General features: G+C 34.6%; 3 protein-coding genes across 10 annotated transcripts; 1 reads left to right on the forward strand and 2 right to left on the reverse strand.

Annotated features, from left to right (window-relative positions):
• Positions 1–1,180: 1,180 nt before the first annotated feature.
• On the reverse strand, positions 1,181–16,591 carry LOC124176069 (carnitine O-palmitoyltransferase 1, liver isoform). 3 transcript variants are annotated; one of them, XM_046556889.1, is made up of 16 exons: positions 16,263–16,591; positions 7,477–7,646; positions 7,252–7,388; positions 6,872–7,148; positions 6,436–6,759; positions 6,096–6,295; positions 5,767–5,971; positions 5,522–5,629; positions 5,405–5,430; positions 4,817–4,882; positions 4,089–4,151; positions 2,878–2,989; positions 2,496–2,765; positions 2,223–2,372; positions 1,921–2,130; positions 1,181–1,812 (listed from the first exon to the last, which is right to left on the reverse strand). In XM_046556889.1, the coding sequence occupies exons 2-16, from the start codon at positions 7,615–7,617 to the stop codon at positions 1,708–1,710; spliced, it is 2,394 nt and encodes a 797-aa protein (XP_046412845.1). In that variant the 5' UTR covers positions 7,618–7,646; positions 16,263–16,591; the 3' UTR covers positions 1,181–1,707. The 3 variants fall into 3 exon arrangements, with proteins under 3 accessions (XP_046412845.1, XP_046412847.1, XP_046412846.1); XM_046556891.1 differs by lacking the exon at positions 4,817–4,882; XM_046556890.1 differs by lacking the exon at positions 4,089–4,151.
• LOC124176086 (putative E3 ubiquitin-protein ligase UBR7) lies at positions 15,108–20,307 on the forward strand. Of its 3 annotated transcripts, XM_046556927.1 has the most exons (8): positions 17,156–17,585; positions 18,025–18,213; positions 18,290–18,439; positions 18,654–18,762; positions 18,847–19,019; positions 19,115–19,274; positions 19,373–19,497; positions 19,885–20,307. In XM_046556927.1, the coding sequence occupies exons 1-8, from the start codon at positions 17,445–17,447 to the stop codon at positions 19,888–19,890; spliced, it is 1,053 nt and encodes a 350-aa protein (XP_046412883.1). In that variant the 5' UTR covers positions 17,156–17,444; the 3' UTR covers positions 19,891–20,307. The 3 variants fall into 3 exon arrangements, with proteins under 3 accessions (XP_046412884.1, XP_046412882.1, XP_046412883.1); XM_046556928.1 differs by lacking the exon at positions 17,156–17,585 and adding an exon at positions 15,108–15,179 and having other exon boundaries at positions 19,373–19,936; XM_046556926.1 differs by having other exon boundaries at positions 17,152–17,585; positions 19,373–19,936.
• On the reverse strand, positions 19,798–26,983 carry LOC124176081. Of its 4 annotated transcripts, none has more exons than XM_046556921.1 (9): positions 26,723–26,983; positions 24,495–24,603; positions 24,047–24,310; positions 22,037–22,234; positions 21,850–21,957; positions 21,504–21,720; positions 21,163–21,403; positions 20,881–21,074; positions 19,798–20,797 (listed from the first exon to the last, which is right to left on the reverse strand). In XM_046556921.1, exons 3-9 carry the CDS (start codon positions 24,155–24,157, stop codon positions 20,649–20,651), a joined length of 1,218 nt encoding a protein of 405 aa, XP_046412877.1. In that variant the 5' UTR covers positions 24,158–24,310; positions 24,495–24,603; positions 26,723–26,983; the 3' UTR covers positions 19,798–20,648. The 4 variants fall into 4 exon arrangements, with proteins under 4 accessions (XP_046412877.1, XP_046412876.1, XP_046412874.1 ...); XM_046556920.1 differs by having other exon boundaries at positions 24,448–24,603; XM_046556918.1 differs by lacking the exon at positions 24,495–24,603.
• Positions 26,984–27,778: the final 795 nt, after the last annotated feature.

A 27,778-nucleotide genomic window follows, 5' to 3' on the forward strand; every position in this document is an offset into this window, starting at 1 on the left:
GGATTTGAATTTCACAATTAGTTTGTCAAATGAAAATATCGGTAACAAAAATTGAATAAGTTTATCATTCAACCACCATTGACAAATGACACGTTGTGTTTAATTGAGTAATTAAAATATTTAATTATTTCCACTGCATATCCGCAAAAAAGGAGAAAAAAAAAATAAGAAAAGAACATCATGTAATAAAATAAGAAATCCACACCACATGATACAGTACACTGTTTTGTTTGTGAGCACCAATACCACTAAATATATAGGTATACTATTAACTGTAAGACATAGATTATTGACAATAAATTCCCATTTATAAAATTATATATATATATATATATAAATTTAAATATAAAAAATGTTTACTATTTTTTTTTTTTTTAGATCAGTTATTTTGCATTGATAGGTTGCGTATATTGTAATATTGATTGACTGTTCTATAACAATTTCCTTTCCCGTATTAATACAATTATCAACAAATTTTGCGTGATTTTGTTATTTTTTTTTTGTACATACAAGGCAGGTCACTAGAAACGCATACACATAAGTATCTACGAAGTCCCTCTAGTAAGCAGAGTTGTTTATAAAAGAGAGATGAATCGATTTTCAATGTTCTTCACACGATAACATAGGTGTTTGATAAAAGTAAGGAAATTATATACGTATAACGAAGATATGGATAAGACAAGTGGATGGAGTTTGTGATCTAAAGATAATTTACGAGGAATTCGTAACCCCGGATAAAAAAGATTACATTTTTTTTTTTACAATTATGTCAGTGTATAATTGATATAGTAACTCTTTTCGAAAAACTTGAAAACAAGAATGCCACAGAAAAAAAAAACCAACAAGTGTAAAAAAACAACTACTATATAACCAGTTATTCAATTACTTTGCATTTGATAAAATATTTTTAAAACAAAACCTGTCTGTGATATGAATTCGTCATCGTACTTTGATTCGTATACGAATAACGATTAATTAATGTTTAATGTACAAGGAAAAAAAAAAAAAGCAAGATAATAAGAGAGAGAGAGAGGTCATTGTGTGTAAAATACTATTATAATAATGAATACAATGTGTGGTATAATAATACCCTAAAACTGTTTTACAATATATATATTTACAAGTAAAACTTATCTTCTATCATTTTTGATGTTAATTTTTTTCGTTTTTTTTTTTTTCTTATTCTCAACTTTGATATTCTTGCATTTGGTTTTTATATATGCATAACATCGAATTCATTACCATGACATATAGTATACGCTTACATAACGATTGTTCAAATGATAAAGACTTACTGTCAATATTTCAATAATGACATAAGTGAGGCGAATTCAAACGTTTAACAAATTGTGCAACTTAAGATTCACGCCTAATAGACAATGACGGAAATAAACAAAAAAAAAAAAAAACTTTCCAGTCTATGTTGATCTTTTTTTTTAATATTTTCCTACCTACAAAGAAAACAGCTTGTTTTGCATTGATAAAAAATACGTACATGTGTATAACAACATAAATGTATTTACATCAATCAACGTAATTGGTTAATTTCTATTCTCCTTCAGTTTACTATCGATTCGAAGAATGTTCAACTTGTTCGATATCAACAGTGTTGTTCTGATGTAAAGTCAGCAGAGAAAAAAATAACTATGAAAAAAAAGGGGAAAAAAAAGTAGAAAAAAAGAGCTTGCAGTAATTAATATCACCGTGTTACGCCGATCCGTTTTTATGTTGTTGTAATTTTTTATACTCGGTGAACAGATTCTTCATATCAGAAAGCGCTGTTTCTATCGCTACTGCAAACCTTGCAGAGTTCTGAAAGAATATGAAATGAAATAGAGAAAAAAAATGTATAGAAAATCGGTCAATAATTATAATTGGTCTAATAGTATTTGTAGATAATAATATATTCATCGAACTTACCGTTTCGGGCGAACTGATCTTGCTCGAAATATGAAAGAAGAGAAAATCCTCTCCGGCAATTATGTAAGAAACGCCGTATCCATCGTCAGCTACCGGTCCAAATCCACCACCGGCAGATATACAATTTGGATATTTCTTCAAATCTAATCTGGAAGTTTGTCCATGGGGTGTCTGCGACGTTGAGAGTCTCCATGGTTCGCTCAAGACTTCCTGTGTATGCATTTTGGGATAAAATGAGGCGTCATTACTTTTACTCCAAAAGGTGAAAGGACGTTCGGCAACCGTATTTTGCAACATATTACCTTGAGGAATGGGGAATCGACTTCCAGGTACTTAGATACGACATACAGGCAGAACAAGTGACGATCTATTCCCTTGCCGCACATGGCGTCCTGGTAGCCCAACTGATGACGAGCGGTAGCTGCAGCCAGCAATTTGTATCTCTGTTCAACCTACAGCCGTAAATATAAAGAAATATTTTCTTGAAACTCGCAAGTTTCATTGAACAATAGAAATATAAATAAATAAACAAAAAAAAAAAAAAAATTACTTTTTAACTTGTATGCAAAACTTACAGTCGCAGATTTATCTTCCATAGATTTAACCCAAGCTGCGGATTCGATGGTACAAGGTCGAACAGTTTCGGTTCTACCTTCCCTGAATAGCCTCGTCATTGAGGCTTCATAAGTTAGACTAAATTTACCAGCATCTCTATAATAAGCTAACTGAAGAGCCATTTGTATATAAGCATCCGGAGATACTCGACACAATTTCATGAAGCCTTTTCCATAAGCGTTGTGCATGTAGATTCTCAACTCTACGTCGTTCAACAGCTTCTCGGCAACCTGGAAATTAATAACTTATGTTTTATAGTGTGTTTGTGTGTTTGCAAGAGACACAAGGTTTACAGAAGGACCGATTTAAGCATCGAATCAAGTACTTGACACGATCCCTCACCAAATAAGAGTTTTCAATAGCTTCCAAACACTTCGGACTCATGTCCCATTGAAGACGAACCGGAGCTGGACAAAATTCAGGAGTTCCGACTGTACGTCCATCTTCTCCGTATCTGTATTATGTGAAAGCAATGTTGAAAGAAAACCAGATGCAACGGTCGCTGTTTGAAATATTTACAACCATACCATCAAATTCAATTGATGATAAAACTTGATCATATAAAATGATTATATAATGTTGCAACGGTATTGTCGATTGAATTTGATCAATGGTATACGTGGATGATGGACCAAAAGTTTACACAGTAACATTGTGTTTCTCTGATATTTTTGTATTATTAATCTTTGTCCACACGTTTAGAATCTTGAAATTAAATTGCACAAAACAAAATATTACCTGTAAAATTTTACTCCACAAATGTAAGTATTATTTCATATATAATTAAGGATGATAATGATGACGTGCAATATGCAAAGCAGATGAAACTATTTGCAATCCTCATCTCTCTGGTGCACATTCATAGTTTAATTTCTAACTCAGTTAGATTCAATCTACTCAAACATTCGCAACGCTGCACTAGCCATGCAAAAAAAAAACATGCCAAACTGGAGAAATGTAAATAATTAGAACCGAATACTAGATTAAAAAAGAAGACATTATTAATTCCACTCGGGGGCAGCACAAAAAAAAAACTTCATCATAAATTGAAATTCATTGAAAATTGAATTGTAATAATGCTTGTTGCTGCTTCGGCAATCAAAGGGTTGAGAGATTGCATTATTTTAGTTATGATTAATTGATTGAAAAATCATTTCAAAGCTGTTAGCAATTTTCAACAAGCAGGTACAATTTAATAGTAAACTAATGATTTGGTGTAGCTTTGAAATGATTAAGCTGATAGCATGAGAACGAATATTATTAATATTTACACACAAAACACAAAGGCATTGGATGAAACATTTAAATAGGTACGCCATTAAAAATGACTTACCCTTTGTATTATTATGTCGAACGCAAGCACGACAAAACAAAAAAATTAACACAAGTTAAATTCACAAGTAATAAAGTATGTGCCCCAAATTTTTAAACTAATAACACCACCTCGGGGTGCGAACAAGAATACATTATTATCGGTGCGTTAGTTTCATTGTTATTATAGTTATCATTGTATTTAAAAAGTGTGAGCAACTTCGTTTTTAAATAACAATTACCCATTCTCCGCTTCCGTAGCAATACAGTATTCCCATAGGTGTCCCATCACGGGAGCATCGGCCCTGGTAACCAGAAGATAGAAAAGAATTGTTTTTTTTTTTTTTTTCAAAAGTTAAACCCAAACCGCTACTTTCTCTGTTTTTGAGTGTTTTCTTATTTTTTTTTTTTTTTACAATTTATTAACACAAGTATCTAAAGTTAAAGCCGCCGTATTTAATTTAGTATTCTCAGCCAAATTCATCATTTAATGATGAAAAATGATCAGACAGCTAAAATTAAATGCAGATTAGCTGTAAATAATAATAAATACATGAAGAAAAAAAAAAAAAACAAGAAATTCAAAGAATGTTAAGGGGATAAAAAAATTGCACATTTTGATATTAAAACCAGAGATAGAAATAACTTTTCACCTGACGAAGATTAAATTCACAACGTAGTTAACTGTACAAGATTAAAATTTTGTTTGTAAAAAAAAAAAAAAAAAAAAAATAATCTTTCAATTTTCTGAAAAAACATGTCTCACTAAAGGTAAAAATTCTGTATCCCGTTAACATTCTTCATTTTACATATTACACGAATTTGAAGTTATATTATCAGGAAAAGTAATAAAACAAATATGGAAAAAAAGCACAACCAAGCATTCCAGGCATATATATACATATATGTATATACAGATAGTATGTATACGTAATTTAGAATCTGCCGAATCGCAGTTTAATTTTCTTACTCTATATTCATGGTTTCTTCCGATATGACAAACTCCCACAAGTGTGACATCACAGCCGCATCTGCCCTGCTCATGACTTATCATTACATGTCGGATCGTCATCGTCACAAATGTGTGACAAAAAATTATAATACTACAAGATGAGTTGAAAAATATTTTTTGTTTTGTTTTAGTTGATTTTTGTTTCAGAATGTGATCAAAATTTTGGTATTTCATCTTAATTTTCTTTGAATCCTGTTCAAAATTTTGGAAAAATCTTTGTTTTTTTCCCTTCTCATTTTATGTACTTGGTAGAGCTTTTTAATTAGCACTGCAAACTTTTGTAAAAAAAATATTATTGCACACTCTTAAAAATTAATTAAAATTAGTTAGCATTGACGGATAATTTAAATATTGAATTATCTTTCGGAAATTTCAATTCAAATGAATATACGTATGTATCAAATACTGCAACAATTTGACTAAATTTTGATCTTCTTTTATTGCTGAAATTTAATTCAACTCGACTAGATTTTCTTGATACGCATGAAACGTGAAGAGTAGTTTTTAATCTGCCGTAGAAAAAAAAGAACAAAATTTTTTACTCACCACGAGTGCTCGGCATTAAAACCGATCTGTAAATATAACGAAATTTTAAATATGAAAAAATTTGTATGTACGAACGAATTTTCGTTCGCAAAAATGATAATTTTCTTAAAACCTTACCCTGCCGTTACTTCCTATACAAAGCGTGAACGATTTGTCGAACCATCGATCATGTCCCTTTCCATGTAACAAGATTCTGCCATAATTGTCTAATTTCTCCGGATGAGCCTGGACAGAATACAAATTGCTGAAATTATTCCGTTCCATATTCGTATAAAACCATTTTGTTCCAATAGTTGAATAAAAAATCAAACTTAGTATACGCGACATAATTGAAAGAATTGTCAGGCTAAATGTTTACCTACCGGATCAAATTCGTACGGAATACTGTCTAAAGTTACAACAAAAGCTGCCTTTTCAATGGTGTCTAAGCTGAATCGATTCACGCCTTTGCTAAAATTATCTGCTCGGGTTCGAGCCCAGGTTGTTCTTTCTCCGGCGGTAAGCGCTGCTAGTTTCTCCTCACCTGCGCACGGTGTCGAAGTATCGTCGAGTATTTCCTGCATTTGCCTGAAAGTCATTTTGAAATGATAAACACGCAAATATTGTAATATAAATTTTCGGCCTAACAGTTTTTGAAATAATACTCAGTGCGATAGCATGATAAAACTTTCTGAATAGACTTTGTATTGACCTTTCGATTTCACAAGGCTGTAAGATTCTGTTCTTATAATAGATCAAAACTTTGTAATATCTTCCTTTATGATAAACGACTATGTGTTTCGAATCTTGAACATGTACTAGCTTGTCAGTTTCGATACCAGGGATTCTAGTTGTGTTGAATATTCTCTCGTATTGCCAAGAGCACAAAGGAACTAAACCTTGAACGAGGATCTGAAATTATAAAAACATAGTTGTCATAGTTTAACGTTCCATTGCAGTGAGATGCAAGCTTTACTTTTCCGGCACTGCTTTTTCCACGGAATTTGAGATTTAAAATTCTTTTATCCAATTAATCTTCACATCTTACTAACCGGTTCAAGTTCCTGTCTTTCGATAAGTCTGCGATACTGTAAACAAGAGTGAATAATTGTTGCTGCGCGAGATGCTTGAATCTTGCTCGGATGCATGAGTAAAGCATCGATTCCGTAAAAGTTAGAGTTGACCATCAAGGGAGATCTTCCTCTCAAATAAACATATTCCTCCCACCAATCAGAAACGTAATTAGTAGACCACCATGACTTGAGTAATAAATAACGTTGAAGCTTAACGCCGATACCATCTTTGAATTCGTTGGCATGGCGTTCCATTCTTGCATAATTTTCATCATCCAAAAGTGGTCTGACGCTTCTCAAGTACTGTATTAACAAAATGGAATCATACAATCAAGTGTTAGAGTTTCAATGATATTTGATGTAAAATTCATTAGAAATTGATGAAAATTATTCATTTCTTTTGTTGGTAAATCACCCTTTGGATTGTGTCCTCGACAGACGGCAATGGAAGCCTCGGTAAAGATCCTTGGAAGCTGTACAACATGGGTGTACTCCATCCTGACAAAAGTTTAACAGCGGCGAGCCAAAATTTTGTAACCGAGGAAATGCTGCTACCTTTACCGCGAGCTTCGTACATCCATCCTTTGTACATTAGCAATAATTTAAGAGTGTATCGAATACTGTAGATGACGAACAACCATAGTAAAACAGCCACGAGAAAAGATCCGGCTAGATGAGCAGTTATGGAAGACCTGCGAATATTGAAAAAGAAAATCAAAATCAGTCGTAATATGATAGACATAATAAATTTTCCATGTTTTCTATCCGCTCTATTTTAAAATATTAAAATCTCACCCTGGTAAGTATGGCGCAACTTTGCCGACGAGGTCGAAAGGTACTTTATATCCGACAAAATGAATTGCTGTGACTAAAGCAGCGGTTAGCCAAAGACTATGTAGCGATGCTGGATATACTCCAGTTTTTATATTGTTCTGTAAAATAATATGCGTAGCGTTATAGCGAGATAAAAGAATATTTTCTTATAAACAATAATTTGGTATATTTAAAGTATACGCGTACCTTGAATCTGAAGAATCGTTTCTTCCAAGACCTGATACCCGATTGCCATACCAAGTGCAAGACTTCTCTGTCAAAATTAACGTCCCATCCCTCGTGAGTGATGGAAAAGCTGAACGCAACGGCCGAATGAGCTTCCGCCATGCTGGTGTAACCTCAGTAGAAAACAAAATCTGAAATGCAAAAAGATAAAGGTTGAAAATATAACATCGACCTCACTTCCTTGAATGTATAAGTTGTAGCAGCGTTTCATTTGTATAGCAGCATACAATTAAAACTTATTGTAACGACCTAGATCATAAATTAAATTGACAAAGCCAGACGAAGAAATACGCATATCCAACTACGTAATTCAATGCTACAATATCATATCTAATATTCGCATCAACTGACATTCATGGCCATTTATAAAAGCCTTAAAATTGTTTATAAATATTATGTAATAAACAAAAAATTTATTTACTAATTGCAGCCTTAATCGAGTCGATCATCGATGATTTCGTTAAACCAGACATTGAGTTTTATGCCGTACAATAGAAAAAGTCAACTTTGTTTGTTCCAATATTATAACTCACAAACTATTCTGGTTGCGTTTTTTTTTTTCCTTTTCCCCCCTTGATTATTTTAATTCTACTGGCACAAATGGCCAATGATTAAGCAAATATATTTGATTTATGCGGCAGCAACAAGCAAATCAATTCGAAACTGTTACAATTCACAATTACTATAAACTGTATACAAGAAAATATAGTGTACACATAAATTGACGACTAAAACGTACTGACTGTTAGCCTTGGACTTTGTATGTAGTGAGTTTGAGGTGTTAGTTGCAAGCCTTGCCTGTAATGCATACTTTGCTACTACGATCGCCATCGTTATCAGATACTGCACTACGTATAGCCCAGCAGCATTGTATGTTTAATTAATAATAGTCATTATCTTCTAAAATGTACAACGTGTAACAGAAAAGAACGTTGGTAATGTTTTGGACGTAATGGGAAGACAAGAATTGGAAACATAAATTTTAAATCAAACACACACGACTCCGATGCCGAAAACTTGAGAACAAAAAAAAAAAAAAAGTTCCATCCTCATAATTTTATGGTTAAATCGTCGTAGTACGCATAAACATTTGCTCTTGGATTCTCACTCACTTTAATGGACGGAAAAAACAAAAATAAACCGAGTAATAAAATAAGACGCAATTACTTGTTGACAATGCGCTGACGATTCGTCGGGTGCAACGAGTATAATACAAAGGTCGAAAGAGGATCGCATGAAAAATTGAGTTTATAAACCTGTGACAAGTGGAATATTTTTGGCTGTAGTTCGATATAGATTATACAATGGCCATTTTTAATACACTTACTTACCTAACTAAGCCGCCCTGCGGTAAGCTATGCTGTTCGCTACACGTATACTACATACACCGATGTATTACTATCTGTATAATTCTATTGACATATGCCTGTTTGTTCACGGTGCTTATCAGTGAAAACTTTCTGAATTGATGACATAGTTGTATGATATACACCATGGTTTAAGGGAAATCACAAAATATGTGCGTGGCCGAAATTACGGAGACGTCGACACCAAGTTTATACAAAAATTCTTTGGCGATGACGATGAAATTATTAAAAAATGAAACTGTGTCCTCTATACATGTATGTCGATGACGAAAGAACGGAGTTGTAGTTGTTTTCTTAGTGTATTCCGAAGGTTTGTTGAGGTGTTACAAAAAGTGGAGCGAAGATCTTTAAACAAGAGAATCTTTGATCGAATTGACGTGTTTTTCTCAAATTGAATATTCAATCTCTTTTGAATGTTTTGTTAATCGAAGTGCCGAGTTTTCTAGTTTATTCTTAACAAATGAAACTTCTAATTTGCATAACACACGCAAAACACAAATTTTTAGCGTTGTATCTGGCCATTCTTCGACATATATATTTAAAGTATTTAAAAAAGGAAATACTAAAATATGATAATGAGACAAAATAGAAAGGTATTATGATAAAGGAGAAACTAAAAGAGGAATTAATCTCTAAGAAAAATAAATGAAATGTATTATAATTTCCTTTTGAAAATAGAAATTCTTTCATCGCGTAAACATTTTCTTTCCTTATAAATATGCTTATTACATCGAAACAAATTTACACAAGCACGTGTAATAAATTCTGTAGAAGATAATATACAAATATACAAATGAACATAGTTCTGTTGAAACAATAATAAATAAATAAATAAATGTGCGTATAGAAGTGGTATTCAATGACTTTGAAATAGACTGTGTCTTTATTAAACCTTATACAGAGAAAATTCATGAATCAGTTTCAACATAGTTGAGAATTTATGCAAAACACAATCGATCGATCGTTCATTGCCACCGCACTTAATGTGGTATTACCTATCATTTGTTGACTATTATTATTACTATATGTACATGATAGGTAATTTAAAACCATATAATGTTGCACAATAGTACAAAGTCCAAAGTATACAACTGATATCTAATGAATATCTAATGATCGATCGTACGTATTATAGTGGAAATTTTATTACCGAAACAGGCAAGTTTTAGCTGTGCACGTAGTAATTTCAGTAGTTTGTAACTGTTTTTTCACTGCCGTAATCATATAAAAATGAATGAACGAACGAACGAATGAATGAACAAATGAAGAAAGCTGATATATGTGTAGAATTTGCTATAAAAATCGAAAAAAAAAAGAAGAAAAGAATCAAAGAAAGAAAGAAAAAAAGAAAGAAATGAATCAATCAAACGAGGAAGGAGAACAAGAGCCTTGAACCGGATAAGAAATCACTCATACCACGTGTAGTAGTTACGGAACGTGTTACTACATTATCTAAATGTGCCACGCATGACGAGTGAATGAGATGCAAATATGACTTTTCATTAGTCCGTAGACATACGATTCAATACGTAGTATTACCATTATCGTTTGTCTTGTTAGTAGATAAGATATGATTGTCGATATAAGCGTCCAAAATTACATCTGGTACCAGACGCTCGCTTTCTTTAACATAAATTATCAAGTAAGTACTGACGTGTAACGTTTATTACATCTTGTACCACGGTAGCGTAAAAAAAAAAAAAAGATAATATGTGTGGCAACCGAATCAACGAGATTGAGTTGCAATCAATAAAAGATGCATGATTTATCATTTTTCTGTCGCTTGTGCAATCTAAGTGTAAATACATTGTAGTCTATGCAGGCAGAATGATATAGTCATCTTTCGTTAAAAAAAACAAAAACAAAAAGAAAAAAACACCCGATTGTCTGCCAAATGATTGCGATAGCTTGTAACGTATACTGTATGATAGGTATACGTGCATGTGTGCGTAGTATTTGGACTTTGGTTTGCCAAGTACCAGACGGACGAGCTCAACGACGTATGGTCCAAAGTCTAAATATCAAATTCCAACGGCATTATATAAAAATGTAAATTTGAATTTGATAAAATGAATCTTTTATTGATACAAGTTCAAGCGACAATTCAAATATCTCGATATTTGTAATACGGAATTGCACGACGACGATAACGAAGCTGCGTAAACATACATCTAAAATAATTGATGATAACATTGGAGAAAATAACAAGGTCCTTGAAATGTGTAAACAAAGTAAATCAGCATTGAATGTATCGTCTAGTTGGCAAGAAGAAATAAAAAACTGAAATAAAATTTTCAGATGGCAATTTAAAAAACATTTATTATTTTGCATTTTGAACCGTGATATAATAAAGCAAAAGATTAAGCAACGATATCCATCATTCGTTATCTAGCGTTGATCAAAGTACACCAACGGGGGGAGGGATAAGGGGTAAAAAAAATCGTACTGTCGTTCCTGTTTGCCAATTAGAAAACATCTGTGTAATAAAACTGCGTAGAAAAAAGTTTTTACTAAACTCGGGTGCAAAAGATCTTTGAACAACGCAGAAAAATTGAAAAATGTTCTTTCACAAAAGAAACAAGATGACCTATCGATTATACGAATACGCAAATTTCAGTATAATAAACTAATCACTGAGCGAAAATTATATGAGAGTACCTTGAAATTAATATTCAAGATCTTTACGAGGTAAATCTACTTTGGACATACAACACTGCTACTTATTTAATTATTCATTATTTACCTCAATGTAGGTAAAGGTCTTTGAACAAACAAGTTTAAAAAAAAAAAAAAAAAAATAGAAAATATCGACACTATATACGTATATATATAAATGTATACCTGTGTGTAAATTGTGAGGATAAAGTTAATAACGAAAGATCGTTATTTCGCACATTCAGGATTGTCTGAAACTTAGTAAATCATGGTAAACAAAATACTAATATATTTCTAAAAATCAACTCCTTTGCAAAAGTCATTCGGAAATTGGACGATAATGATTTTTTGTCCGCTCCTCCGCTGAAGTTTCGATACATTAACATCGCCAACTTCATTCTTGTTGTAAATTGAAATTACGCACCATATTTTTTCTTTCTTATTCTGACGTATTCACACGTTAATTTACATACCGTGTAGAGGACTGCATCATGGAATTTTAACATAAAAAATTTCAAGTCGCTGACGCTGCTCGGTTTGTTTTTTTCCTTTCTTTTTTTCAGCCCAGAAGTTGCTTAATTATACGCAGCATACTTCATCGATACAGGAATATAAATTTTACATTGTCGCAAGCACGGTAGCCTGTCGGTCTTCCCGTAAGCCCTGAGTGATAAAATATCGAATATTACAAGTTGTGCAATATCCGTGTAACGTCTGATAACGAAAGCAGGTGTATTAAAAAAAATGTTATGCGAATGCCTTGTATACGGTACATTGTTCCCTCAAGTCAACAATTTTCAAAATTTCGAACAGCAGATACGAATTTTGCTCTGACATATATTTTATTCTATTTCGTTTGCAGAAGCAAACATTTTAATCAAAATGATTCTACATACGTTAACTTTTCACCTGAAAGGTGGCGTATACTTTGTAATAAGATTACACCTTCATGACGATTAATCAAAAGCTCGCATCATGAAATCAATAAGCATATATTCAAGTATGTAAAATTCTTCATTTTTAATCGGATTAAATGTCACAAGACTCAGGTATTGTTAACTAAATCCAGGAAACAATTTATTCTATTTTTTACATCGCAAAGTTCAAGCGTTGATACTTTTCTATTCAATATGTGATTCAACGACTAGTCACCAGTTTTATAAGGTTACGCATTTCTGCAGTTCAAGCCGTACGACAAAGAAATGGAATAACAAATAGAAACCGAGACATCGAGAGAGAAATGAAAAAAGAAGTTTATCAATGTTGAAATTTCGTTTTCCTCCTTTTTTTTATAAATTTAGAAGACGAAAATGTGTCCCGAACACAAAACCAACAGTTAACAACGATATTTATATCAATATATGATATAAATAGGGCATTCCATGTCAAATCAACCAGTCATGGACCTCATCTCCTACGATATTTGATGTATAACAGATTTTTTGAATTGTTTCGGTCAAAAATCATACCTATAATTTTTCAAAAATTTGCCGCCATTTTGGAAAAATGTGGTGACCCGAAATATTCTTTACACAAAAATGAACATTAGAACGTTTGGTCGCTAGATTCAGCCTCGTTCTAAACTGCCAGTGAGATTTTCAAGACACACCCACCTGCGGAAGCTAATAAGACAGTCGCACCTATCAAACTTTCTAATCCCTCTCTCAATTATAGCATTTGATATTGATCATGTGACAAATTCGAGCATTTTTACAGACAGATATTAAGACAGGAGTAACACGATTGTGTCTGTCGTACTATTATAATAACTATTTTAACTAATTTGCTTTATTTCATACATATTCAATTTTTATGCGATCAATAATTAAGGAGTGTGTCATTATTACGTTTAATCTTATACATTGTTTATCTCGGTTCATTTGAACAATTGTAGGATACACAGCTTTGGATTCTAGTAACAGATAACATCAGAAACAACATTTAGGTCACACTGTGATCGAAACAACAAAATAAGAAAGAGAATCAGAGGCTACCTAATCTATATCAACGAATATCTATAAAGGAATCACGTTACTAGTAAATTGATGAATTTAACGATAACCATCGGTGAGTCATTCATATCATTGTTTGTTGTGGTCAAGTATACAACGTCTTAGATATACTTGCTGCACAGATAAAGATAACTTTGTTTTTTTCACTTCTTCTTGCTTGTTTTTCATTTTATTTTTTATTTCAATACAATTTTGGTCGTATTTTTTTTAAATATTGAACACAAGAAAGTATGACCAAGATAGATGGATACCAATTACACGCCTGTGATGTGCATACATACAATTAATGATAGCAGCTTCGAAACAATTGTACAAATAATTAAATAATGGGAATACAAAAGTATAGGTTGCAGTATTATGTTACACACGTAAGCAGCATATTATTATCGATTGTTTGCCATTGAACGTATGATCGTTCGACAATAATAATGTTGTAATTTATCGTTGCAGTGTTTGCAACAAGGATAAACATTACAGAATATTAATGAGGCTGGAGTTGGTAACATTATTGCAATGATTCAGGTTTCGGAAAATCCGTTATTTCGTAATTTAGGAACATCTGAAGTGCAGTGAATTATAATAATTTACGCAAAAGTCAAAACTTAGCCACCTCAAAGTCACTACAAAATTGCAAAATAGTGACCCCCCGCCCCTGCCGTTGTTGCGTTACGCTAAAGTTACTAACTTCAGCCTAGTGAATATTAACAAGAATTGCCAAACAAGGCAAAATAATCAATTACCTTTACTTTCTTCTAAATACTATAATCACATATAAGTATTGTCGCACGCACGCGTATCAAAGTATAATAAATTTAAACAGCAAAAAACTTGCAGCCGGAAAAATTTACAATTTTACGAAATCTTATCATGTTGAAGTTAGTAACGTTATCGTAACGGTTCATGCTGAGGAAAAACCGTTATTTCAAAATTTTGGGTCTGTTGGAAATTCAGTAAACAGTAATAAAACGAAATATACTCATATTATTCAATATTCGTTACTTCAAAATCATTGTAAAAATAAGAAAATAGTGATTTTTTCTCAACGTTTCGCTACTAACGATGAAATCTTGTCACTTTTCAATTGTTTCGATGCGTGAACGAAATATAACGAGGTCAGATTGGCACACATACATACGCACACACACGATGACAATACTCTCATGGATGTATTGAAAGAGATCGTAATTCTGTCGGCGCATTGAACCGCCGATTTATTTAAATATGAGCAGAACACAACGCGTTAAACACGCCTGTAGACTTTATGATTTTTTTCTACAGGTCAACGCTTCCGTCTATTCACGGTTGACAAAAGAAGGAACTACTTAGAACTAGTAGGTGATGAAAGCTATAAATAGCTTTCGGGGTTCTCGTAAAATCCGTGTAGCGCGGAGCTTCATACATATTGAGAGGCATGTGTTTTAAAATTTGAACGCGTGAAAGCTGATCAAGTATCTCTAGCCTCCGAATGCATAAGTATAAAATTGCCCAGGGTCGGCGGCGTGAAAATATGTAAAAATAACGAGTTTGGATCGGCCCTGGCTGCCACATGAGAACCGCCTCGTGACTGGATAAAATGCTGCGCCAACATAATCTTCATTCGACTGTTCGGCGAAAGTCTGGTTTCGTACAGGTATGAATACCTATGTATCCACATACACCGTGTGTAATTAGCATTTCTTGAATGAACGGTGAGTCGACGAAGTTTTGCAACGGTAATGTTTCGGGGCATAAAGTGCACCGGGAATTAATACACCGTTCCGAGTATCGCGTAGACTGGAGCTGGGAATATTCAAGAAAACTAATAAAAGACACCCGTCACAACAGCTACAGCAATTGCGCAACAGTGTTTATTAAGAATCATCTTTCAGTAGTAGGTTTTGCGGGAGGGCGCAAGATCAGTGATTACACCAGAAACGAACCTCAGAAAAAAAGACAGTCTATTAAACGAGGATCGCTGGTTGGTTGTTAGTTCATTGCCAACATAGATAGTCAGAATTAATTTATAGACTTAGAACTAGGTAGTTGCTGAACGAGGTTAAAATTAGTAACGTTATCGTAACGTAATATTGAGCGAATAAATCCCTTTCTTTCTCAATTTTATAATGATTTTGAAGGAACTAAGATCGTGAAATATGAGTGTGTTCTCATTTATTTCAGGCAATTTCAAAAGCGCGAAACACGGTTTTTCCTCAGCATGAATCGTTACGATAACGTTACAAAATTTAATACGATGTTGCTGAACAAATAAGAATCGCAAGATGTGAAGAGGGTAGGCACATGGAAACTACTTTCTAAAGTTGAACAACGAACGAACGCACGCAGGCTCAAGCCAGCGCATCGCAACTAATCGTAAAAGCTAAGGTGCTCTCTCTCACTCTCTCTTGCTTACACACAATCAGTTGCGTCCGATCGAAAACGTGGCGACCGAGTTAAGGTGAAGCAACTGCCATGACGCAGGCCAACAATAAGATAACCCGAAACCCGCGTAGCAGCCTCGGATTGGCTGTAAGGGTGGGTGTGCAGCGGCCGCGCCTCCGAAACGAAATATATGCTATGCATTCGGATATGTGTCGATTTTGTACACAGCTGTGTGCGCCCGAAGTGGGGAAAAAGATAACTCGACTGTTGCTAATTATAGCTGCGCGTGTAGCTTTAGATACAGTGTATGTACGCAGCTACGTTCCGCTCATGCATGCACGATGTGTCTACTCACGTTTATCAGACGCGCAGTTGACCAGTCGGACGAAAACTATCATGTATTATGGGGATATGTTGTCTGGAAACGATGACGTGTCGATCCTCGGCTCTTCGTGCTTTTTTCTACTCGGTATTAAGACAGGTAAAGGTGTTGAGCACCTTTGCATTCGCCCGCTTCTCCCACGACGTACGACCTTCAACCCACTCCGTGTGTACGCCACTTGATGATATTTAATTTATGAGAACGAAAAATTCCCTAATATACCGCGCCAGGACCACCGACCTCACTCGACGTGAGTCGGAAGCATACTGGCCAACTCAGGACGGCCTCTACCTCTCCTCACCGAAACCAGCCTGTACCCTGAACTTTGCCGCTTTTCGTGCGGTTTTAAGAGTTTAGACCTATGATTTCCACGACATCAATGCAGAGGTCGCTACTGTCTGTAGATTGGCGCAGCAGCGTCTACGAATTATAAAACTGAAATGGTGTCCCTGGTGTAATTACTGAGTTGTACTCCGCAGGTAACTGAGCGGTACTCTGTCGGTAACTGAGCTGTACTCTGCTGTATTTGGCGTCAAGGGAAGAGCAGAGATTCATACTTCGATTGGGAAAAAAGTATACCCGCGACTGCTGATTGATTGCTTCCAATCATCGATATCTTCCAATTAACTTTGCAATATGATTGCTTCGCAAAGCTGAAAGCAGGCTGACCGCCTGAATTGAAGGATGTAAATATTCAAGTATCAAAAATCTTGCAGTAGCTTTGAAACTCGAACGACGATGATGCAGCATATAAAAAATATGATTAGCAATAACAGTAGTCATTGAATCTCCCTAAATTTCTTCACAATTTAGAAAATATAATTTTTTCAACAGGTTAGAATTACGAAAAGTCATTGGACCTCGTAGGTGGCCACCTTGCGGGCTGAACTTGTTGTTTTAGCGTGTATTTGAGCGCGAAAGTTGCAGAGTGTTTCGTAGGGGAAGAGTCACATCGTTTAGAGGTATGGGCGAGTAGAATTTGTCGGAAAATTTCTCATAATATGTTACTATTCGTGAAATAAATTGAGGGTAAATATACCTAGATTGAGAAAATTACTTTTAAATTTGTGAAAACCGTTAACTAGCCTCCAGGGTAAATAATTGTGACCAATTATACCAATACGCGGAATAAAGTCAGTTCAAAGAAGTCGAAAAATGGCCGAGAAAAGCGCTGATATTTTAGAGGAGGATAATTCTGTCACGATGCTCGATGTTCTTCAAGAGGAAAATCAACTAGAGGAAGACGCCTACGCGGTGCTGGGTGCTTCCGATGATAAAAATTGCACCTATAACAAGGTATTCAGCCGCATTTTGAGCTCGGAGTTAATAGCTTTTAACCTTTCCTCTCTACATCACATCCTCGACAACCACTCATCAGACTTTGGTTCTTTCATTGTATAATATATCCAAGATATTTCACAACGCGAGATAAATTTCATTCAAAGCTATATTTTTCCACTCGCCGTAAGTAAATTGTCTCCCCGTTTCAACGTATCCTATATTGTGCATTACGTATTCACGATGCCAAACACCTAACGCAGATGTATATCACGTTAATGGCAGAAATGTCAACCAATTTTATGTAAACAGTAAACAGTTTTCTTTTTTCGTCAACACAATCTTACATAGATTTTTCGGATCCTAATCGAATTTCTTGTTTATATTCTTCGATGCTTAATGCAAATCTGTCAAGATCTAGGTATTCCTCTTGAAATACACCAACCCAAATTTCCAGGGCTACATTCGGCAGGCACTTTATGCCTGCAAGACCTGTCGCGGTGACGGAAATCCCGCCGGAGTGTGTCTGGCCTGTAGTTTTCAATGCCACGAGGGGCACGAGCTGGTTGAGCTTTACACCAAGCGCCACTTTCGCTGTGATTGTGGAAATTCCAAATTTGGTGACAAAAAGTGTAGCTTGGAACTGGTGAGGAATCTTTTCTTACACGGCATGGTTGAATGCGTACCAATCGATTTTCATGCTCATTTTCTATTTCTTTCAGACCAAGCTCGACACTAACGAAGAAAATCAATACAACCAAAACTTTGATGGCTTTTATTGTACCTGTGCCAGACCTTATCCAGACCCTGAGGATACTAGCGGAGATGAAATGCTCCAGTGTGTTGTATGCGAGGATTGGTATCACTCCAAGGTCAGAGAGTAGACGACTTTAAATGAACCGCCTCGCGTCAGCCGGAAATTTCTTTACAGTCATAAAATTTTAGAAATATGTCGCGAGAAGAGATTTCAATATCACTGTTCATGTTCAATTTCTCTTTGTTGCTAGTTTTAATCTACCTTCAAATCCGTCTTGGGTTTGTACAGACTTCAGTTTTTCACAATTTTTTTTTCTTTTCACCATTTAGCATCTTGGATGCGGAGATATTTCCCCTCCTGATGATTATGACGAATTGATTTGCTCTGGGTGTATGCAGAAACACACGTTCCTTTGGAAATATGCTTCGAAGTACTCAGGTAGATCTCACTTTAAGTTGAAAAATAACTCAATGCTATCCAGAGTTTAATTTAAAGGCTAATTTATTGAGGATATCATCACAGTGAATAGGGATGCGAAGAAGGAGTCATCCAATGGAAAGGACGAAACTGTAGATGTCGAAAACATTCCTGCAGGTTGTAAGATACCGCTAGAACCGCAATCAACGTCAACAGGTGCCTGTTTTTGGGCAGAAGGTTGGCGATCATCTTTGTGCACTTGCGACAGTTGCAAAAAGGTATACTCTTTTACTGTGAAATGTTCTAAAAGTTTCGCAGCCTTTTTGAAACGTTATATTGTTCTATGTGTTTAATATTTACTTACGCTTGTTAGACGTATGAAGAAAGCGGTATCGAATTCTTGCTCGATCCGATGGACAGTGTCCAGGTTTACGAAGAGGCTGGAAAAGCTAGCCAGACTGAATCCCAGTATGAAAGAGGAATGAAGGCACTCGCCTCACTCGGTCATGTTCAGCAATTAACTGCCATTGAAGGTGAGGTCACGAATACACAATAATTTATTCAAATTTCCGATTCTTTTGGAATATAATAAAACAAAATTGTTTTCCTTTTTTTCTCGATACTTTGTTAGAATTCAACAACATGAAGGAAAGACTCAAAGAATACCTTCAAAAGTTTGCCGAGAACAAGAAGATTGTACGCGAGGAGGATATCAAAGAATTCTTTTCTGGGATGGAAGCAAACAAACGTCAGAAGGTTGTTGTGCCAACATTTTGTCGTTGATTAGAAAAAAATAAAAAAAATAAGATCAATGAAAGGAAAATTAACAGATATGTGAATTTATAAAGAAAACGCAATATGCCCGCGTACTCGTATTTTATCCCACAATATTATTAGGGTCTTAAAAATTATTATGTATAATCATCTATGTGTCGTAAATATAATATTATAATTTGCAAAATCAGTATTTCTATAATGTATATTAATACTATTGAAAATTTACCTCAGGTTTTCCTCTCTCCAAAATTAGCTTCAGTTAGATTCGGTTTTTTTTTCTTTTGTAAAAATTCTCGAGAATGGTATTTGTTAAAATAAAATAGTGCCGATATACGAAAAAGCTTAACACATACCTAATAATTACAGCTCTGAATCCCGCTGGAATCGCAAAACAGACGACGAATTAACAGGGGTCACTTCAAAAGAATTTCCCGAACAGAATTATCATCACGTAATTGTTTAAGCCATCGAACAAACAAAAATTAAGTATTATTAATCATGTCTAAAATTATTGTTGTTATTTTCGTTATCTTATAGCTAGGTAACAGTCGTTATGTTCAGTAATAAATAACAACGGATCTTATAAAAATATGTAACGTCTTTCAAAGTCTTTTTAAAGTATATTCAAGATGCTGCTTGTATATAATTTGCCATAAATTAAGGATCGGTAATGAGTGAAGATAAACGTTTGATAAATCAATTATAGAATTTCGTTTGTAATAGGAATTGCTATAAATTTCATTATACACATAAATTCAACTGGGCGATATTCATTGCCAAGTAATGCGATGTGTAAAAAGAAAAATATTACCTGTCGCTTGTTGAATATTCAAATTTATCTAACATGCTAATTAATCGCACGTTTACATATTCACGCAGTAGTTATCGCGAATGTGATGCAAGAATAATACGCGATCTTTTTTAAGCCATCATCATAGCTTGAACTATCTTACAATTCCACAAATAATAAATAAAAGTTTACATTTAAACTATAAGTATTACCTGATATAATGTTAGTCACATAAACTCTTATCATCTCCAGTTAAGATGATCTAAATGGATTCTGCATTTTGAGGCAAAGTAAAAGCACGTGAACAATTTATTTCCTATAATGTTATCTACTGTAGTTATTATATTCCAATGTCAGATGGTTGATTTTTTGAAACACTGATTGTGTTGTTGTTGTTGTTCAGTTGTAACGGTACCACCAATATCGGATCATTGCTTTTTGGATTGTCAGTATAGACGGACCAGGTTTTCTCAATGCAGTCAAATATACCTGGTGAAAATAATGAAAGGAAGAAAAAAATAATTGATTACAAACTCCTTGGACTCGATACTCACTGTATATGTTGCACTCACCGACAGCGATAGTTGTGATGCCATCCTCGTTTCCGGACTCGAAGACTTTGAACTCATTATCAGTCTGATCTCCCAAAATATTAATCACATCTTGACGATTTTTGGGTGAAGGATGACGAGAAATTGCAGCCATTCTGCATTCACTGCTTTTAATAATCAAACCATCAACTTCAGGTACACGTAGTCTTAAGTATCTGTTGAAGAACGAGTTTCATAATTAAAATCTTGGGAGTATATCGAATCTGTCTAATTGTAAGTAAAAAAAAATCATCTCGTAATTACTTGTTACAGTGATAAAACTGTTCCCCGGGACTGGCAGTCAGAATGCTAAGCTGTGATTGAGAAGCTCCGATTTCTACCGGGCCAACTTCTGCATTGTGAAACATTCTGTCTCCTTCCTGAGTGAGAAATGTCATGTTGACTGAAAATCCTTCCGCTGCTCCATACCCCTCGTTTCTCAGTGTTTGTTGCGCTTGCACAAAGTTCTCAACGCCGAGCAGAGAACGAGTGATGAAGTACCTGGCTGTAGCGTGTAAAAGTTGAATTATTCAACGTTAAAAGAAAATAAATTGCAACAGAGAAATTCACAAATATCTCATAAAGAGATCTACTCGTGTACTCACGAGTTTTCCCAGATCTCAGTGTGTTGGCGCTCAGAGTATTGATGCTGTACACCAGACCGTGATGATTGAAGCCCATCGTGTAACCAGGAAGAAAACCGGCGTAACTGAGCGACGTAAACTTCTCCTCTCTGAGACCAGGCTCGACAATGTGTGCCGACACAAGGTACCAATGATTCACTGTTTCGTCTAACGCATCTTCGGTATGACCCAATATTTCCTAAATACAACAAATGACGATTTAAAAGTGCGCGTTAGACTTTAGCAGTAGCTTTCGCAACGAAACTAGCTTGAAAAATTGAATTTTGATATTTTCAGAGAAGTGATGAACACGACTTGGTCTTCTTACCTGGCCTGGTTGGTTGCAAATTACAGTCGAGCAGCCGACCGGTTTAGTATTCTCAGGAGTACCAGTCGCTGCGACGGGCAGAATCTCATCGAGATGCATGAGGAAGAGCTGTAGTAAATAAGGATATTACATAAGAATAAGTACTAGTTGTGAATTCCTTTGCGAAATTAGTTGACCGCGCTGTTACCTTGTGAAAAGGTACTTTAGCTCCATCTGCAGTCCCTTGAATTTCCCTCACGTACTGTGGAAATTGTTCCTTAACGCTGGCCAACGTATCCTCGTATACTCTGCGTCCTGCTTCAGTTTCGTATAATGGTAAATAGGACTCATTCAACGGGCTGTAATTGCTAACGTAATTTTGAATCAGGCTCGCAAATGTTCGTCCCTGAAAAACAACAGCGTTCCCGATTATGATATGGTGTAAATGTAAAACATGAGCTCTACGACGCAAATGGACTTAGTAAAGGTCGTATGATCATTATAACAGTCACGTCAGCATAAATGCGGATATTTTTAATACCAACTGTGATTAGTTAGCTTACATGTACGTATAATTACATAGCCAAAGGAAAGATTTTTCAATTACAATTGCGGATTGCTTAATTATTGCAATATTATACTCGTCCTCGAATAAATGTGAGAAACGTTCCAACTCCCTTTCGGGAATGCAGATCTTTATATGGCGATGAGATTGAATTGAGTAATTATACTCCTCCTGCCATAAGTATCATTGTCAGTATTTTTCTTTCCTTATCTACTCGTTTCAATTCTATTCTTCGACAAAAGGTGCGGATTATCATAAGTATAAACTTGAGCGAATACTAAATAGAAGTGTAACTTGCAGCACATAATAATAGATATTGAAGGCCACTGTACATGGATTGGAGAAATTCTTGTCTGGTATTGCGACTGTTTGATTTTTTTAGATTCTAATCCAAAACAAGTTTCAAGCATCCGGTTAGGCCTGAACAGTGACTGATTTTCTCGGCGTCATTTATCTGGGAATATTATACCGCACGAGGCTGATCTTGAAACAATAATTAATTGATAAGCTTTTTGCATTACACTAGTTACCGTGATAATAGATTACTATGTAAAAAAAAAAAAAAAAAGAATAACTAGAAATAAAAAAATTAACAAACTGCACGATCAGAAGTTATCACGTTCAATCCAGCTAAATTTGTGATCTTACATCGATTCAACTGTACAGAAATTGTATTTAGCAAAAATGTAAGTTTGCGCTACACATTGACCTACATTGCCGTAGAACTATTAGCTGATTATCGCTTTGCTATCATAGCTGATTACGCGCAATGTATTATAAATATCCCTATGCATGTATGCATACCCTATTTAACGCCGTAAAAGTATTCGCGACAAAAAAATGATTATTTTTTTTAAAACTTGTGTACGATGAAATGATAATGATTTGCTTATCTGAAGTAAACACGCAGGCAGTTTATACAAAGGCGAAGAGTCCTTCAAATGTAATTATTTTTACATTTCATTGCGAGGGCTTAAATGTATTTTCGTAATTGAGCACAGAACGCAAAGTTTTTTCAGCTTCTAATTTGAGGATTTCAAAATTCGCAATCTGCAGCGTTTTAACTTCCCGAAACGTTCCAAGTATATCTGGTTGCCTGCGACTCGCTATTCAGGCGTAACAAAGTTATTGTGAATACAAATTTCAATGGATTTCGGATTGCCAAGAATCCATTTCAAGACGAATTCAACCCATTTTAATTCCTCGATAATCCCTAACTGAAAACTTGGAAGTTCAAAGGAGTTTGATCATTATCTGCGTATCTCAATCGCAACATCTATTATTCACTGGATGTGCAGTGATCTGAACACTGTTCATCATCAATCGTTAATCATCAACGATGATTTAGAATTTATTTTCTATTATGCAAATACCAATGAATCCTGTTAACATAAGCAAATACACAACTTTTTTGTGAAAAGATTATTAGCAGTTTTAGAAAAACTGAAAAATCACATTTTTTATCTTCGTTACATATATATAAATTTGCTAAAATTTATCTATCAACTTGCATTGTGTAACTACCCGTTCTGAATTCAATAAATAAATAAATAAATAAATTTACAAACACGTTTGTTTTATCGAAAACATGTATATATATATATATATATATGTTTATACGTGGGTAGGTGTGATTATAGGTGTTATACTCACTATGTCGAAACCGATCTCGTAGTGAGTTCCTCTCGCATGAATGACGGGGATCGCATTTCGGCGGCCAATGCTCTCGACCAGATTGGCCTTTCCGTTCACCGCAATGGACATTGTGTCTATGACGTTTTTTTTTAGCTGACAATCAGTCGTCACAGCTCGCCGTAATTCCAGTCCCAAAATATGTCTGTGCTCAAAATTTCGATACGATACTACACTATGCTTGAATTAGAGCGGCGACTTTAACGAGCCTGCGTAACACCTTGCCTATAATAATAATAATAATAATAACAACAACAATAATAATAATAATATTAATCATAATAATAATAGATGGGAGAAACAGATGTGAGATTATATACCACAGGTGTGCAATCAAAAAGTTGCACAGGTTTTTTTTATACCGTTTCTTATAGATTTTCAATCACTGAAACCGGGAAATATACTTAACAAGTTTCATCACGTCAGGTTTTTTTTTCAACTCGCGTTTGTAGTTTTATTTAGATTGAAACTATCGTTTGAATTGTAATCTGGTATTGTTATTCTTAATTCTAAAAATCCTATGCAATAGTAATTTCTTATTGTTATTTAATATGAATTAGAGTGAGATTTGAGAGTAAATAGTAGCAGGGAAAGAGAAAATGAAAAACGGAAGCTCGTTCGGAGATGTATCAGAGAGAGGAGGAAAAGGTTTCATAGGCGAAAAGAATGAACGAGGAATATTAAATACATTTCGTAAAGAAATTGTTTGTTCAATTTTATAAGAAATATTGTTTGGTTCGATGTAATAAAATGGTGGTTTTTTCATTATTGTTATGCTTCTTTTTTTTTTTTTGTATGCAAACACCTTGTATTTTGCAAGAATGCTGTACGTGACGGCGGGAAATGGAAGTCATTTTTTGATTCAGCATAATCGAAAACTTAATATTTATCAAAAATATCCCATGTAGCTGAAATAAGATATTTTTTTACAGAACCGTGGTTATTAAAAGGCCGTTTTGACGCATTGTTAACTTTTCACGCGGCTCCTGCATAATTCACACATGTTACGCCTTTTTGTAAAGCCAAAAAATTGTTACTTTCTTTCATCACTTGAGTAATTTAGAACGGTGAATATTATCAGTATAAGTATGTATAAAGCTGAACTGTAGCCGCTGTGTAACATTTATAATGTATAAATATTCATGAAAATACTGAATACATTATATCGAAGACGAAGCAAAAAAATTTATACGCCTAATAATTGAAGAGAATTAAAAATTGCACTTACAGTATTTTTTAATCCTTATCTTATTAAATTCTAGTCCCCTTCACTTGTTCCAAATAAAGCTTATTTCAAATTCAAATTACGGAACGAAGAATTCAGGGAGTTGATAAAAAAAAAATCACCTAAGTTCATTTGATTTTATTCCCATACTTTTTTGTGTTTCATTGCAAGGAGGTGCAACAGGTTTCATCGTTAAACGTGACATCACTATTCGCTATACGTGAACAAGAAATAGAGAAGAAAAAATGTATCCGGATGTACAACTTTGGAATATAATTGATTTCACGGAGCGTGCAAAATTTTTTTACACAGATAATAAAACAGTACGTTATATATTTTGACTAGTAACAATAATAGTAACTCAATTGTAAACAATACAAGGATTTTCTCTGCACTCGTAACATATTATACACGTATGAATATTGGTGTGGTTAATTTTTTAACTTTTTTATTTTTTTTAATTTTTACGGTGCAACTCAAAAACTTTGTGATAAATGTTGAACAAAAAAGTATGGAGGATGTGGCAAAAATATTTAAAAGCTGTACGCATGAAAACAAATCAGAAATATTACAGTAATTGGTAGCGAGCATTAAATATTTTCCTACCTCCTTCAAGTTTTGCAACAATTTTTTTTTTCTCAATGTTTGTCACAAATTTTTCGAGTGGCACCATAAAAAAAAGACAAAAAAAAAAAAAAACTAACGAACGTATTCGAAGATTCGTTTTTATTTCAACGAGAAAGGAAAAATTTCACTAAGCCGTTTCAAATTGTTTACCTAACTTGACGATGTTTGATAATTCCCACTGTCACTCCACATGCATATTTTCTAATCGCTTGCAGGAAATATACGTGATTTAGTTAGGCGGTATAAATATCAACAAACGAATCTCAAAACAGTTATACGAAGTTCGCGAGAGAACTGACGGCAGTTCTGTGAACGCTGATGTCTTATTGACGAGAGTGGTACTATACCTATACGACTGTATCTTTAAAAAATTTTCAACATTCATGCATGTAATATAAAAAGAGTCCGTTACATAGGTATTTTCAAGGACTCCAATTGCGGAACGCGTCTGTTGACTCTATAAGAACTACGTAATAGCGTGGATTCTCTCATAACGAGATCCCAGATATTTCTTTCTTTCCATTTGGCATATTATAGCGCATTTATTTATGCTATTAAACATGTACCTATACGTTGTGCCTGTATAAACCACATTAAAAGAATGAACCAAACGAAGATATTAAATTTATATCCGCAATTCACCTTAATTGTTAACATATATACATATATACTTGGAATTATAATTCTTTGTTATTTCTCGCTTTGTGGCGATTTAAATTCCTTTCTAATGCGGAGTAACGATAAGCGGCTGTAACTATATCCGATACACGTTTACACAAACTCACCGCGGCAGCAGGTTCCGTTTGATTTCGTGTGACGCGTGTGTTTTCTTTTACTTTTTCCTCCTTTTCCCAAAAACACGGCTACTCAGAGAGGTGAAAAACTGTATCGGAAAAACTTTCGAAAACACTGGAGCACCGTGTGTTTATGTTTTCAATTTGCCAAGCAGAGAACCGACGGTCGAACCGGTCCACCTCTCGAAATTCGATTTGCGTCTAGTTGTCTCCAAGACTCGACGCCGATTTAGGTTCTAAACATCCAACAACCACCACCCATCCTATTCTAGCAGATCCGTCTTTCAGCGCAGGCGCCGGATGAAGACTTTGAAAACTCGTACTATTTACATACGTAACGAATAATCATACACGTAAGCTATGCGCTGGAAACGAGCTTATTCAACGTCACGTGATCGTAACGTTCGATATTTGAATTTTCAAATCTGGCGCTTCTACTCCCGCCGCGCGTTTCGATCAACGGCTGAATAACACGAGTAACTGTGACCAAAAAGCTGCACAGGTTTTATTTATACTGTTTATTATAGATCTTCACTCACTGAAATCGAGAAAATATACTCGAAAAGTTCCATAGCGTCAGGTTTTTTCTTCAACTGGTGTTTGTAGTTTCATTTAGAGTGAAACTGTCGTTTAAATCGAAATATGGCATTCTGTTCTTGATTATGAAAATCCCGTGCAAAAGCGATTTTTTAATTCCATTTAATGTGTATCAGAGTGAGACGTAAAGAATAAATGCAAAGGGGGAAAGAGAAAATGGAATGCGGAAGCGTCTTCGGAGGTGTATCAAAGAAAAGACGAAAAGGTTTTATAGGCGAAAAGAATGAACACGGAATGTTAAATACATTCCACAAACAAAATGATTGTTCAATTGTTTTCACGGACCTTTGTAATTTCTCTCGACCATTTGCATCGCGAAATAGGCGACCCTGTCTTTTCGTCCCGTAATCTTTGTCAATTTTCAATATTCAAACTCTTTAATTTCTCGCAATAATTGCGCAATATTTTCGTTGAAGCTATTGGTTATACAAATATTACGTAAAATATGAA

Source organism: Neodiprion fabricii, chromosome 2 (assembly GCF_021155785.1).
Source record: "Neodiprion fabricii isolate iyNeoFabr1 chromosome 2, iyNeoFabr1.1, whole genome shotgun sequence".
In the NCBI taxonomy this organism is placed as follows: Eukaryota; Metazoa; Arthropoda; class Insecta; order Hymenoptera; family Diprionidae; genus Neodiprion; species Neodiprion fabricii.